At 41.6% G+C, this 15,514-nt stretch overlaps 1 protein-coding gene and 1 pseudogene across 13 annotated transcripts in view; one reads left to right on the top strand and one right to left on the bottom strand.

Annotated features, from left to right (window-relative positions):
- The window catches only part of LOC140513767 (TP53-binding protein 1-like), a 130,585-nt gene extending 115,963 nt beyond the window's left edge, over positions 1-14,622 (bottom strand). For 12 of the 13 annotated variants that reach the window (XR_011970318.1, XR_011970319.1, XR_011970320.1 and 9 more), the window contains exon 1: positions 14,397-14,622. Coding sequence is in view for 9 of the 13 variants with exons in the window: in XM_072623713.1 (XP_072479814.1) it covers positions 14,397-14,622 (226 nt within the window). In the remaining 4 variants the exon portion in view is untranslated. The remainder of the gene's footprint in view (positions 1-14,396) is intronic. The other variant, XM_072623719.1, reaches the window with a different exon arrangement.
- The window catches only part of LOC140513822 (enhancer of rudimentary homolog pseudogene), an 86,555-nt pseudogene that overhangs the window by 36,062 nt on the left and 34,979 nt on the right, over positions 1-15,514 (top strand).

The following is a 15,514-nucleotide window of genomic DNA, read 5'->3' as shown; positions in this document are numbered from 1 at the left end:
CCGTCAGCAGAACCGAAAGGGGGGAGGGGTGGGGGGAGAAAGGTAGAGCCCGGTCCTACGGCTAGTCCGACAGGTACTGCGCGTGAGCTCCCTGTAAGGGCGGAGATCCCTGGTGGACCATGGTCAGGGCCGTGCAACTCAGACCATTAATTAAGGGCTAGGCGCAGGGCGGGGACTCCACCCACGTGCTCCCGTCCCGGGCAGGACGCCGAGGTTTGGACCGGGCTCCTGCAGCCTTGAGCGCTACACCGCCCTTAAGGCCCCTCCATGGTCGGGGGGGGGGGGCAGGGGGGAGGCTGGAGGTGCCATGAGGGGGTGCCTGATCATGCGCGTGCCATGCAACCCCTTTGAGCCCCAGCTTCTCCCCTGTAAAGCGGGGTTCGGTGTGGTCTCCAAAGACAAGGGAAGGCTCCAAGCTTAGGCTTGTATTAGAAGGTGTGGGGAGACAGACTTGGGGGCCACTAGAGGCTTATCACAAATACCCAGAGGTGATCCGCAGGGATGCTGCTCCCCACAATCCTGCAGCCCCACGCAGCGTGCTGGTCCAAAGTCCCGCCTTGCAGCGCTCTCAGGACAGGTTGTCAGGCGTGTCCAACCCTTCATGACCCCTCTCTGGGGGTTTTGGCAAAGATACTGGAGGGATTTGCCATTTCCTTCTTACTCATTTGACAGAGCTGGAAACTGAGGTCCATGAGGTTAAGTGACTTGCCCAGAGCTAGTAAGCAATCTAAAAGCCTCTAAAGCCCTTTTCAAAGGAGAGATTTTAATATCCCAAACGAAGCCTGGAAGGAAACATAAAGGCAGTGCCCATTAGACTTTTCTCCAGGGATCAGCCTTGTGCAAAGCACTTTGGGGAAGGAAAGGAGCTGGAAGAAATTGGGGATTTAAAAATTTGTGACCAGAGAGATACGACTTATCTTATCTCTGAGAGAGGTCTGCTCGAGTGGAGGCACCCAAAGAAACTGGGGATTATGTACTCAAACCTCTTAAACTAGCCTAAGAGCTACTTATCTTTTTGCAGCTCTACGGGAAGATATGCTGGCAGTATGGGAGGTCTCTGCTCAACACACCATTTCTCTAAGCACCACTAGGCAGAATTTACTTAGGCTCCTGTTAGCTTATGGAGGTAGCCCAACTCTAACTCTGCCTGCCCCAAGAGTTGGCGGTGTTGATTAATATCTGGTCTAATATTGTAGGAAAACCACCTGATTTGAAGTCTATGTGGGAGTTCAAAGTGCATCTCTATTACTACTTGTATGGCCACGGACAAACACTTAACCTCTTTGGGCCTCAGATTCCATCTTTAAAATGAAACAGTAGAACCAGTTGATTCTATGAGCTTTTTAAGGTCTCTTCTAGCATTAATAGAGTTCGAATTCAGCTTGCCCACCTATACTCTGTAAAGGAGATATCATCAGTCTCCTAAGAGGAGGTAGGATGGAAGCCAAATGAGGTTGGGTGGTCCCTGGGGGAGATCAACTGGAGTTCTTAAAAGCAACAAAGGGTGGGAAGCAGCACTTTATTAATCATTATTGTTACTCATTGTTGTGATTTCTAAAACCACAGGTAAATTAAGGCATTTTCTCTGGCTGTCTCCCGTCCTTGGAATGCTATCCTTCCTCCGCTTCACCTACCGACTTCTCGGACTTCTCAACTAAAATTCCATCTTTTTTTTCCTATTTTTAAAATATATTTATTTTTCGTTTACAACATTCAGTCCCACAAGCTTTTGAGTTTTAAATTTTCTCCCCCTCCATACGCTCCCCAAGATGGCATGCAATCTGATATAGGCTGTCCATATACATTCATATTAGACATATTTTCATTTTAGTTATATTGTAAAGAAGAATTATAACCAACGGAATGAACCATGAGAAAGAAGAAACAAAACAAAAGAGAGACAGCAAATAGTCTGCTTCCATCTGCATTCAAATGCCACAATTCTTTCTCTGGATGTGGATAATATTTTCCATCATGAGCCTTATGGAGTTGTCCTAGAACCTTGCCTTGCAAGAGCCAAGTCTATCAAAATTAGCCTTCACACAATGTAGCTATAACTGTATACAGTGTTATCCTCTTTCCACTCCCCTCATTCAGCTCATATTCCATCTTTTATAAGGAGGTTTTCTCAGCCTCAATTCTAGTACCTTCTTTCTGGTAATTATTTCTTATTTGTCCCATATATAGCTTCTTTGTATATATTTGTTTACATGTCTCCTTATAAGATTCTTGAGGGTAGAAGCTGTCGTTTGCCTTTTTGCATCCCCAATGCTTAGCATAGTGCCTGACATATTATAGGTGCTTAGTAAATGTTGATTGATTGTAAATTGGGAAGTGAGGAAAAAGAGTTCTCTAAAGTAGGCATTCTTAAGCTGGAGTCTGAAGTTTTGTCTGTTTTTACTATTTTGAAATTTGTATTTCAAAATAATGGGTTTTATTTGCAATCCCTATGTATTTTATTTTATGCATTTAAAAACATTATTCTGAGAAGGGGTCCATAGGCTTCACTAGATTGCCACACACAAAAAGTTAAGAACCTCTGCTTTATAAAGAAAAAAACTTATGAGGAAGCATCCTGTCCCAGTTTCCTGATTATCTCAGTTGTAAAATCCCTGTTCATGACTTTTTTGAGGGGACCATTTTTCTAAATTGCAAAGGAAGAGAAAACAGTTTAGAATCAGTAAAAGTGCTTTGCAATTTCCCAAATAGAATCCAGTTTGATTTCTTCCTCCTATCCAATTCTGGGTTTAGGCAATTGTTTATGTCCAGTGTCTATCACAAAAAAAAAAAAAAAAAAAGATGGATTAATTCCATGTGCCATCTCTCCAGTTAAGTATCATGATCTTGATCTGTGCAATATACATGCTTCATCCATGTCTGTGTGGACTGCTAAGACAATCTTTTAAGAAGCTATTGAGTATCTTGGTTCATTCATTCAACAAAGAATTTATCAAATACCTATGAACTGCCCCCACTACATTATATGAGTCCCTTCCCTCAGGCAACTTACAGGCTATTAGAGAGAAACATGGGTCTTTTCTCAGGCTTCATGCTTCTTGACCTCTCTGTAAACTTTGAGCCTGTGTTTACCTTCTTCTCCTTTTCTGGGATACTTTCTTCTGGTACTCCTCCTTCCTAATTGACCACCCCTTTTGCTCTTCTTTGCTGGAGCTTCATCCAAATCATACCCACTTACCACAGATGTGCCATAGCTATCTGTCCTGGGCCCTCTTCCTCTTCTTTTACTTGGTGATTTTGTTAGTTTCCATGGATACAATGATTATTTCTATGCTGGTGATTAAGAAAAATCTACTTTATCCCACATTAACCTCTCTTCTGACCTCCAGTCTTACATCTCCAGCTGCCTATTATTGGACATCTCAAACTGGACATCCCATAGATATCATAAACTCAGCATGTCCAAAACCGAACTCATTATCTTTACCTCCAAACTGAATCCTCTTCCTAACTTTCCTTGTGCTTTGTAGAGTGTCACTAGTCTTCCAGTCACTTAGGAAGAAGGATTGGTCCAAATCTGAGAGGAATTTGCCTGTATTACAACCCTGAGGGGAGCAGTTGTACCATCTGGCAGTTTCCTTTTTAAAATAATTATTATTGTTATCCAGGTGCTAGGTTCAGCTGTTTACATGCTGTCAAAAGAGTACAAGTGATGTCGCTGTTTTTCAATTTCAGTGCCCTGGGCCAAACTTGATTTTCCACACCTTGGTTATAACACTGCCTTGTGCTGTTTCACTTTGTTTTTTATTAACGTCTGATAAAGTAACAAATGGCATACTTATCAAATTTTCAGATGACAAAGTTAGAAAGAATAACTAACATATTGGAGGACAGGTTTGAGAAAGATCTCTTTAGTATAGAACTGTTGTGGTTTCATGATAATGTTGTGGTAGAACTATCTCAAAGAATTCAGTCAGACCATCTCTAATCCAAGCATAGACATTTCTTGAGATTGATGCTTCCTAGGAAGCCCAAGAGGGCCCAGCAACTTCAGAGAAAGCAAGATGGATTTTTATAGGGTAAAGATGCGATTACGTAACAAATTATGAATATTAAGAAGACAGGAGGAGTTTGTTAAGGATTAGGTTATAGGGGAGGAGTCCCAGCCACGGTCGAATTGTGTATGCAAATACCTACAATGCATACAGAAAAATCCATGGCAGGGTATGAATGTATGATAATGACATAATGGGCCTCTCTATGTCATAGGTTCACCGAAAGGATAGATTTTGCTGTTACCGAGCAGGTGCTTACTTAGAGAAAGTTCCTTCTGTTGTTTTGGGGTCCACATCCTGCATGGGCATCCTGGTGGTGCTGCTTTCTGATTGGCCAAGGATGGTCCTGTCTGAGACTAGATGGATGTGGTTGTGGTTGAGTGCATGAATACACCTGCTGTTTCTGTGGGAAGTATGAGGAATGGGTCTGGAACCAGTGACTGGCTAGAGACAGTGACTGGGATCTCATCTCAGGGACACTGCTGCTGTTCTGTGAGACATAGGAGTTCATGGACACACCTGTTCTAGTGAGCAGTGAGGCATATATAAAGAAGTTCGGATATTGAGTTAGGGATGGGGGAGTGGTGAAGTAGGGGTAATGGGACTGTAAGGAAGTTAGAATATTGGGGGTGGGGGCAGCTTTATTAGGATTCCATCCAAACTGACAACTTACTCCTCTACTCAGTTCTCTGGAAAAACAAATGAAACTTGTGAACCATCCTTCACTTAACAGCAATTTCTTCATGCCTTGTAGCTTCCTTTATAGCAAGAATGGAATCACCTCCCTGATGTCATGGTCCTCTTGGAGAATGAGGGACAAACAATGACAAATTTTGATCCCTGAAACTTTTTTTTTCCCTTAAGCACCTGACAACGCCCAATCACTCTGGCCCTCATTGACTAGAGAATGATAGGTCCCAGGCCACTCCCTACTTGGTCATTGTTTGGATCCTGATGGTCTCAGAGTGAACGTAGACAGCAGTGAGGAGTCAGACAAGAACAACAAAGTTTTCAGATCAGCGTTACAAACATTAATCTGTTGGTTCTCTAAATGTGTGATCTTGTCTAATGAGTCAATATATTGAAACAACTGACTTGCATTTATACTGACACTATTGCTTGCTATTGTTTCTCCTTGGTTCTTGAAGAGGATCATGACTCCAGGAAAATGATGCTACCACAGGCAAGTGAATTGGATATAGGGAGGGAGGGCTGTGCCAAGTCACCAGCCTCACTTTCTTCTCCAGAGCCATCTATAGATCAGGAGGACTAGAGATGGCCCTAGATGCAGTAGAGACTTTGGCCTTTCTAAGCTAAGGTCTTTAACAGGTCTCAGTTTGACTGAGGCAATGCCTGTTCACTGATAAAGAAATGAGGCAGAGAATGGGCTCTTTACCTCGTCAAAAAAAAAAAAAAAAACCCAAACAAACCCCAGATCCCAGTCTGGAAGGGAAATGAACAAAATTGTTTGGTAATTCAAACATTCTTTCACCTTGTCATTTTTTAGGGCTAGGGTGAAAACTGATCTTTTCCAATCCTGTGGCTACTGTTGAGTTTTTCAAATTTGCCAACATACTGAATGGAACACTTTAACAGCATCATCTCTTAGAATTTTAAATAATTCAACTGAAATTCCATCACCCTTACTAGTATTCCTGTTAGCAATTCTTCTCCTTCTCCAAGATGTCTGGCTCTAGATCAGTAACCATACCATTATCACTGAGGTTAAAGATCTTTCTTGAATACTCCTTCTGTATATTCTTGCCACCTCTTTTTTTATCTCTTCTACTTCTCATAAGTCCCTACCATTTTTATTTTTTTACCATATCCATTTTTGCATGAAACATTCCCTTGATATATCTACTTTTCTTGAAGACATCTCTTGTCTTTTCCATTTTATTGTTTTCTTCTATTTCTTTGCATTGTTCATTTAAGAAAACCTTATCTGTCCTTGGTATTCTCTGGAATTCTGCATTCAGTTGGACATATCTTTCCTTTTCTCTTTTACCTTTCACTTTCCATCTTTCCTCAGCTATTTGTAAAGCCTTATTAGACAGATATTTTGCTTTCTTGCTTTTCTTTTTCTCTGGGATATTTTTGTCCCTGCCCCTGTACAATATTGTGATCCTCTGTCCATAGTTCTTTAGGCACTCTTTCTACCAGCTCTAATCCCTTAAATCTATTCATCACCTCTACTTCGTATTCTTAAAATATATTGCTTAGGTCATACCTATGGGGTCTGATGGTTTACCCTACTTTCTTCAATTTAAGTTTAAATTTTGCAACAAGAATCTCACGATCTAAGTCACAGTGAGCTCTAAGTCATGTTTTAATTGACTATAGAGTTTCTCCACCTTTAGCTGCAAAGTATATAATCAGTCGGATTTCAATATTGACCATCTGTGTTGTCCATGTGTAGAATCACCTTTTGGATTGTTGTAAAAAAGTGTTTGCTCTGACCAGTGAGTTATCTTGACAAAACTCTGTTAGTCTCCGTCCCACTTCATTTGTACTCCAAGACCAAACTTACCTGTTATTCCAGTTATCTTTTGATTTTGTGCTTAAGCATTCCAATCCCCTGTGATGTAGGTGACATCTTTTTTGGTTGTTGTTTTTAGAAGATGTTGTAGGTCTTCAGAGAACTGAGCAGTTTTGGCCTCTTTGGAATCAGTGGCTGGAACATAGACTTGTAGATCTGAAAACTACGTGATGCTTAACTCACTTGATCCCTTTCTCATGCTCCCATCACCATCATCACAGAAATGGAAGGGGGCCACATATTAGTCAGGACTATTTTGCATTTTTACCTCTTTGGTGCCTGGGTCACCATGGCCAAAGAATTCATCACTTTATGGCCAAACTTCTGGTAATGTCTCCTCATACTTTGCTGTTCCTCATGGAGCAGACACAATCTGTTATCCAAATCATACTCAAAGTTTTTCCTGGTTGTTTGAATATGCCAATGCTTATGCTACCTGACATAGTCTTCAAGAACCCAGTGTTACCTCCATACCATGATGCAGCATCACACTATGATTTCTGTAGAAGAATGCGGAGACATAAAAAATAAGAAATATTATTTGCTTTAGATCTCACTATCTGTTAAGTCCAGTAGGTATTTAGGGAGACTACTTGAGATAGGTTGTGATCCCCAATCAGATACTGTACATGGTTCACGAGAGGACTGATATTGTCTGTGGGTAAATAGAACAGAAAGTATTGTGATGAGGTCTCTCTATGCTTTAAGCATTTTTTCTCTGGGGAGTACATAATAGGGAATCTGTGTGAAAAAATGTTGTTGCATATTTTCTTCCAGTTGAGGAGGGAAACGAGAGGAGGGGGGGAAAAGCACAATTCAAGGAGAGGAAAGAAAGTTAGAGATGGCTGGGTGAGGAGTTTAATTACCCTGGCCATCTAAGACCCTGTCATACTGTTGCCCCCTGAGACTTTACCTTGAGCCTAGACTGTAGAGGACTTGACCAGAAGTCTGGTAAAGCAGAGGAAGGCAGTGGAGTTAGACTGAGGAAGCTGCCTGATCAAACTGCCAATCCAGAAACATATGGCTGAGATAAAATTGCCAGTAGAATCCTTGTGTATATGTGAGTGCCCATGTTTTTGTGAAGGAAAGAAAGGAAACTAGCAATGTTGTGCCTTTCTAGTTGAAAATAGGTAAGTCTTTAAGAATTACACATAAACAGCCCACTCTAATGCATTCTCTCTTCTCACTGAGGCTCAAGTCACTCTTATTTTGTCCCAAATAATAAATATGTGCCTGAGGAAGATAGCATATAACTTCAGGTATGATTTAAAAAAAATTCCACTTTCAAAATAAATAAAATAGAAGGTATTTAAATTGCTAAAATATTTCTGAATCGATTAAATAACAGTTCTTATACAGGTTAACTGTGGATTATTTAAGCAAATAAGTTCAAAATCTACTTAGGGCAGGCATTCTTAACCTTTCTGTTTCAAGGACTTGGGTAGTGATCTGGTAGAATCCTGGTCCCCTTTCTCAGTATAATGTTTTTAAATGCACAAAATGAAATACATATGATTATGAAGGAAACAAACTATATTGAAATAAAGTTAACAAAATATTTAAAAGAAAAGAAAGCAACTTCATGGACCCCAGGTTAAGAACTCCTGACTGGGGTCATGAGCTTTTCTAATTGTTGAAGAGAATGGATTTTGCCTCTCTTCCAATTAACTGCCCACTTTTTCATTGAATTCCACACCTGTGAAATGGCCCACTATACTTGGATAGAATTCCAAATAAATTTTATGATCCATGAGGAACTGTGTCATTTTTCATCTTTGCATCTTGAGCATGTAACACTCATAGTAAATGCCTGAATAAATGCTGTCGATTCATCTTAGTATCCTAAAGAACTGGAACAGTGTCTTGTCCACTGTAGGCGGTCAATAACTATTGATGACAACGATGTCCCAGAAGAGGTTTTGTATGAATGGCCACTATGTTCACCAGTGGATCTCCCATTGTTTATGAGGAGTGTATGTGTTCTCAGTGTTTCCATTCACTATACTATCCACTTATATAACCAAGCTAGATCATCTAGTAGTAAAGTTAAATAGAATTAACAATGATAAGCAATAGAAGTTCATATCTCTGTCATTTACACAAGTCATTTAACTTCTTTAGGTCTTGATTTCTTCATCTGTAAGATGACAAAGTGTTTAAGGTCATGTCTAGCTCTTTGGGTTGGATTCTGTGATCCTTCAGACTCACTTTTACGTCAATTGAAGCAGAAGCATATTAGAGCCAGCTGATACTTTGACAAACAATTGTTAAATGATCAGTGCGAGCCCTTACAACTCAGAAATCAGCAAATACTACAAATCAGGACTTGATTTCATGTTCTGTCTAGACATAAGAAAGTGATGGAGAAAATATTAATAATGTTAATAATGTTAACAATGTCCATAAATATTAATGATGCAAATTAAACTTTAAAGTGTCATGCACACTTCTTTTTCCTTAGAAGACTGGTAGTTAAACATTTACCAGCACACAGTAAACAGGTTTTGCCAACACAATAGACGTCTATGTCAATTTTCACTGAATATTCTGCCGTGTAAGCAGGTCAGATTTTTGTGAAAAGCAATCCCTGTAGCTTCTATCTCTTGGACTAATCATCTTTTTTATCTTTTCTCATAGTTTTTCCTTCCTTTTTATCTCTTTAAAACCTGACTAAAAGTATGTCTTTTCTACCTGACCCTTTCCTTAAGTTTTCCTTCATCATTTACTTGCATGACACTCAGTGTATGTAACAAACGCTGATTTGCAGGTCATTGTGGTGGGTACCACTGGAAAGGCCTTTGAGGAGCAGAGTCTTCTGGATCTTAAAGAACAAAAAAAAAGGAACTAGTTTGCACAATCTATTTCTCATGTTTTTTTACTCTACATAAGACAGAACCTGTTATCTTACTGAATTTGAGACTATTTCCTTTTTATTTTGCTTTCTCAGCATTTCATAATTTGGCTGACTGTGCCACACCTATTTCTAATAATAGCATCCAGCATTTATATAGCATTTTAAGGTTTGCAAAGTACTTCACAAATCTTATCTCTTTTGATCCTCATAACTCTGGGAGGCATATGCTATCATTATCCCCATTATATAGATAAGGAAACAGGTGGAGAGAGGATAAGTGACTTACACACAGTGTAAATAGGATTAAAACTCAGGTCTTCCTGACTCCAAGTGCACTCCTCTTTCCACTAGCTATCTAGGTTTTAAGGGTTTGACATAATGAATACAGTAGAGAAAAGCTGTAAGGAGGTCAGAGGCTTGTGCCTGGACTTTTTGGGAATTCTCAGTGAATAAAGTTTTGGAGAGATACCTAGAAAAGACACGTTTTAATGTGACTATCTCCCTAAAAAGATGCTAGAGGTGATCACCTATACTCCACACTTTTTGGATGCTGTGACCATTTTCTCCTTAGGCTTATAGTCTAGGAAATGCAGAAGATAAAAGTGGAGAAGAGTTGGGTGTATCCTAGTTTTAGAGCTAAGATGACTTAATCAAACCTCAGTATCATGATTTAGCAATGATAATTATAAAATAAAATAGTCTAGAATTTTCTGACAAACTCATCAAACAAAAAAAGTAGACTTTACATGTTTTTTAAAATGCCTATGAAGAAGCAGAGACTCATCTATCCTCTGTACGTTACAAATGCCCAAACCAACAAATCCTGAAATTGAAGACCATTAGTTAAGTTGGACTTGTCTCTCTCTATTGCATAGAACAGATGACCAGACTCATACAATTCACTTTGCAAGTCATGGCATCATGTTCCTGATGTCAAGGTCCTCTTCAATAATAAAGGACAAATCACATACAATACAAGGCCAGATGACACTTGGAATCAGAAGACACAAAAATTTAGGAGGTAAGAACTTAAAGGACTATATATATTAAAATAGGTCAAGAAAAATTATTTTGTGATAAACAATAAAACTCCATTAAAATGATGATGTCAAGGCAAATTCATGCTACATACAGGGTTTTTTTTTTTTGTATTAGTATAGATTTACTCTGTGCTACATGATCTGACACCATGAATGACTGAATTTGTAGCGTATATAAGGGCGAGATTTTATTTTCATTATGGGCATGAAGAATTTTTCCCCCTTAAAACTGATTGTTTGGAAATGTAAACCTGTACTTAGAATCATTTATTTAGAGCTAGAAGGGGCCTGGAAGGTCATCTAATCTAACCCTCTTTTTACAACTGAGAAAACTGAGGCACAAAGGAATTAGGTGACTTGTCCAAGATCATACAAGTAAGAAGTGACAGTGAGAATTTGAACCCAGATTCTCTGAGTCTAGAACCAGTGCTCTTTCCACCATACCAGGCTACTCTCAATGAATTAGACTTATTTTTCATTACCTTTGTTTTTGATGAATAAAAAATGAGATCTATTATGAATTTGCTTTTCTAGGACTGAGTATTGTACAAAATCATTTTTATTTTGTAAGCAACAAAGGTGATACCTGCCTTCATGATTCATTCCTGTCATCCAGCACAGAAGTTCACCTCTCACCCAGCTCACCCCCCACATACACTCACAAACTCTAAAAAGAAATGATTTTTTTTTCCAACGTAGTGTTCTGGATTAGTCATTTCTGAGATATGATTCCTTCATAAGATTCATTGTAGACAATGCTACTTCCCAACATTACCTCTCAGACAGAACAGTTGTATCTCTGCTAGTATATAAAATATCCTTTATATATAGTACATAGTAGTAGTATAGTAGTATGCTGTCTGAAATATTTAGTACATAAAACAAAATCTTTAAGCAGACAGAAAGGGAAATGCCCTTGCAACACATTTAATTTCTATCTTTGGTGTTAAGATAATTTTTCTAGATAAATTGTTTTTGATTCTGGAGTGTTAGAAAGTCTGGAGATATGTCACCATTTCTCCATATATTTATTTAACACAGTGTTCCAACAGAGAGCTTCAATTTGGAAGACAGAGGCAGAAGACCAGGACTGCGATCCTAACACATAATCAGATCGGAGCTAAGAGCCTGAAAGTCTCATACTCCTGAGTCCTAGTTAGAAACTGCACAAAGATAAGGAAATGAATAGTGTTTCTAGTGTTCTCCAGTGTGGCCACTATAGTAAGGGCCTGCAGAGATCCTATTATTCAACACACATGCACCAACACACATGCACAAACACACATACAACACACACACACACACACAACACCCCAAACTTTCATTTAACAGAGTTTGCCTTTCTATGAATTTTAGATTTCTCTAGACTGGATCCTGCAAGTTAATAGTTTCTCTCTCAAAAAAGCTATGGGATTTAAAAAAACAATGAACATTATCAAACCCATAAAATGTAAAATGAAAATGCTAAGCTCCATTGTAACCTTAAGGTTTTTCTTTTTTAAAGTGGTCACAGTTGTGAAGAAGCCTTAAATAAAATTTCATGCTCAAAATGAAACAGTAGTTTGCCAAGGAAGATTAGTTAATTCAGCTGCATTGCTTTGGACTTTAGATTGCATGCTAGATAGGGACTGAATTTGAATCATGCTCCTACTTGGGTACATTGGAAAGTTTTTCAGATAAATCCTTGGAATTCATCTCACTCTTGAAGAGTTTTCTTAATCTTTTTCATTCTAGTTGTTTTACTTATGTGGATAGACAGAAAGAAACACTCCTCCAGGGCCTATAGGGCAATTTAAACATAAAATAACACAATGGATTGATTTAATCAACTGCTTTCGTGGCAGCCTCACTTTGGGGGAAATAAACAACCATTCATAAACATCACCTAGATTTACTGCTTCAATCGGAAGATTTCATAACCGATTCTGGCCTCTGCAGTGAAAGACCTACCAAAGTCTTAACAATGAAACACTTCTGGGTTTTGTTGTAAGTGTTGTTGTCATTAAAAGGCTTACAGATTCCGCTAGTGGAGAGCTTGAAGTGGGAACAAAGGAAGGACACAAGAAACCCCAGCAGGGAAGCAATTCGTTTCTGATTCTGCAACCAAGAGGTAAACTTCCCTAAGGAAAAGTGATTTTGGTGCCTTCACACTCTCTCTCTCTCTCTCTGTCTCTCTGTCTCTGTCTCTGTCTCTGTCTCTGTCTGTCTCTCTGTTTCTCTGTCTCTGTCTCTCTCTGTCTCTTTCTCTCTCTCTCTGTCTCTGTCTCTGTCTCTCTCTCTGTCTCTCTCTCTGTCTCTCTCTCCCCACCCCCACCCCCCAATCCAGTTAAGGTACCTATGCTTTCTTTAAGTCTCCATGACCGAGTTAGATGAGTTAAGGTGAGTTATATCTGGAAAGCCCATTCCTAGATAATGCAGAAAGGAGGACACAGATAGCATTTTGATTTTCCCTTAACATCAATGCATTAAGGAAGTAGCCTAGCACAGAAGAGAGAGGTCAGACTCGGGAGTCAGATAATACCTGAGTTCATACAATGTGACCTTGGGCAAAGCCCCTAACTTTTCAGCGCATTAGGCGACTCTCTAAAACCAACGAATTGCCGATCTGCACCATTGGAGTGGTTTTTCGCGACTGGAAGATCCCCACTCTTGAAATCACAAGTTCCAGTTAAACAAGGGGATGGGTTGGGGAGATTAGTTTCAACATTGGTTTGTATTAACCCCTAGGCAACTGAACTTTCTACGGGGTTGTTTGTAAAGGTTTGACCAGATCGGGCCTGCCCAGAAGACGAGTTCCTGAGACGATTTGGGACTGCAAAAGTGCCCGGAGCTCCAGGTTTTCTGGTGAAACAGAATCTTTCCCCCCAGATTTCCTGTCACCGCTTCTTATCTAGAGCATGAGCGGCGACTACCCCTTTGAGTGACAGTCTAGGGGGAAAGGGAACAGGGAAGACGGGGTTTGGGATGCGCATCTACAACTTTTAACAGTACCTTCCAATATGTACACGAGTAAGACTGAGCATTTCAGTGGGAGAGGGAGAAAATGTCATCTAGGGCTGGACTAAGTGTGGGGCTAAGTGGAGATCCTGGAATCTCCAACTTTGTGCACCTCTAGGGGCTCCTGGCTCACTTTGGTTTAAAAGCGCACACACGTTCCCCTGAGCCAGTCGCCTTTTACCTGGTGCGCAAAGGCACAGGTGAAAGGTTCTCTCACTGCGCCTACTACATTCGCACGACCTTTCGGTTTTTCCTTCTCCCAGCTCTCCAACTTTGCTCAACCAGTAAGAGATAGGAGACTGGCGCCAACGGACACACATACCACACACATACACACACACACACACACACACAGTACATCACGCATACACTGTAGCACGCACAAAAACACACGCACAAGCACACCTGAGAAGCTCACATTCTCCTTCCCCTCTTTCTTTCACCCACCATCACTGCCGCCACCGCCTCACTATCGAGTCCTCTGACTCAATCCCTTCTGTGCCCAGATCGGAAAGGATGATCACCCAGACTGAACCCCAAGTCTCAAGTCTTCCCCAATAAGGCGCTGCTTCCCAGCGCCTTTTCCTAACGGATGGGGTGTCTTCCCGCCTTTTAGGGGAACAAGAGACGGTCTGAGAAAGTGGAAAACCAGTAAGGTGTAGGAAAGCGGAACAGGCGCTTCCTCGACAGGCTTGACCTCCACGGGTTTCCACTGCAGAGAAGGAACCTGCAGCTCGGGACAGTTCCTTCTCTGGAGCTCACAGTCCTTCTCGGGATCGTGGCTGTCAGCAGACAGCTCTGCCCGAGGAGAGCAAGGAAGGAGGATCCCAGCATGGATTGGGGGCTGTGGGGTGCGCTGATGGAAGGGCTCGAGATTCACTAGAGGAAAGCTCTCCTTGTGGGGTCTGCGTCCAAGCAGGACCTGGAACTGGCATCTGTCGGGTTAAACTCACCTGTTCCGAAGCGTCCTTTTATTTTCTCTTCTCTTTGTGACCTGGGGGTTTTGTAAGTCTTCCTGAGTCGCTGGGACTGCCCCAGGGGCTGATTCCGCGCCCCCCGACCCCCCCTGGGGCGGCACACCCGGCTAGCTTGGGAGCTGCGACTGTGTCTGCGCGGCTGGATTGGCCCCCGAGTCCATGGAGGGCGCGCCGAGTGCCTCAGCATCTCGGCGTCTCCCATTTAAATGTCCGCCGGCTGCACGCCGCGCTCCTGGGCCTCGCCACATCATTGGCCAGGCGCCGCCCGGCCCGGCCCGCTATTCCGCCCCCTTTTCCCGTTACTGAGTCCCCCTCCTTTCTTCCCTCCCCATACACCCCCCCCTCCCCGGCTCCCAGCGGGGACCCCTACCAGACTGAACCCGCCTCCTTTTCTCCTCCCTCCCCAAAGCCCCCTCCCTCTACCTGGGCCAGCGGGGAGAGGTCACCCCAGGGGACCGCTCCTGGAATGCACAGCAAATCACATTTTCCGCTCCCGTTAGAAGGGGAAGATCGGTAGGAAATCCCCCAGCCTTCCCACCCCCCTCATTTTCTCCTCCCCTGGCCCCAGAGCTTTGCCTTTCTCTCCTTCTGAGGTTTCTTTCATTGCCCTGTGGCTCCCTACATCCCTGTCGCTCGCGATCTCCTGATAGAGGAAATCGGTGTCACGACAGAGGATGCGGTCATTTTCGTCCAACTTAAGATCGATCAGAGAAAGCGGGACCCTGAGGGCTCGGGGATCCCAGGGGGTTGATTCTAGGCCCCCAGATTTGAAATGGACCTCAAAGACCCTCTTAGGCACCAACAACTCAAGTACCACGGACCTCTGAGCACTTAATCAACCTATCAACATTTCTTCTTCCATCCCCGAACTCTCCTTTCCAGGGTTTCTTTTAAATGCAGACTAGGCTACAGATGTTTTGCGGTATCCTTCTGAAGTAAGGGAAAGTCGAGGAAAAAAAACCTGAAGAGACAAAACTTAGTTGACCCCACAGAGGAAAATATTTACTTATGGAGAATCAGGTAACTGAAGCAATCGGAGATAATTAAATCTCGAAAATCTAACTCGAGAAAAGTTAGATGCAGAAATACAATAT

This window comes from Notamacropus eugenii, chromosome 7 (assembly GCF_028372415.1).
Source record: "Notamacropus eugenii isolate mMacEug1 chromosome 7, mMacEug1.pri_v2, whole genome shotgun sequence".
NCBI lineage: Eukaryota > Metazoa > Chordata > Mammalia > Diprotodontia > Macropodidae > Notamacropus > Notamacropus eugenii.
The sequence above is the reverse complement of the archived record's forward strand: the minus strand, read 5'-3'. Positions and strand labels throughout refer to the sequence as shown.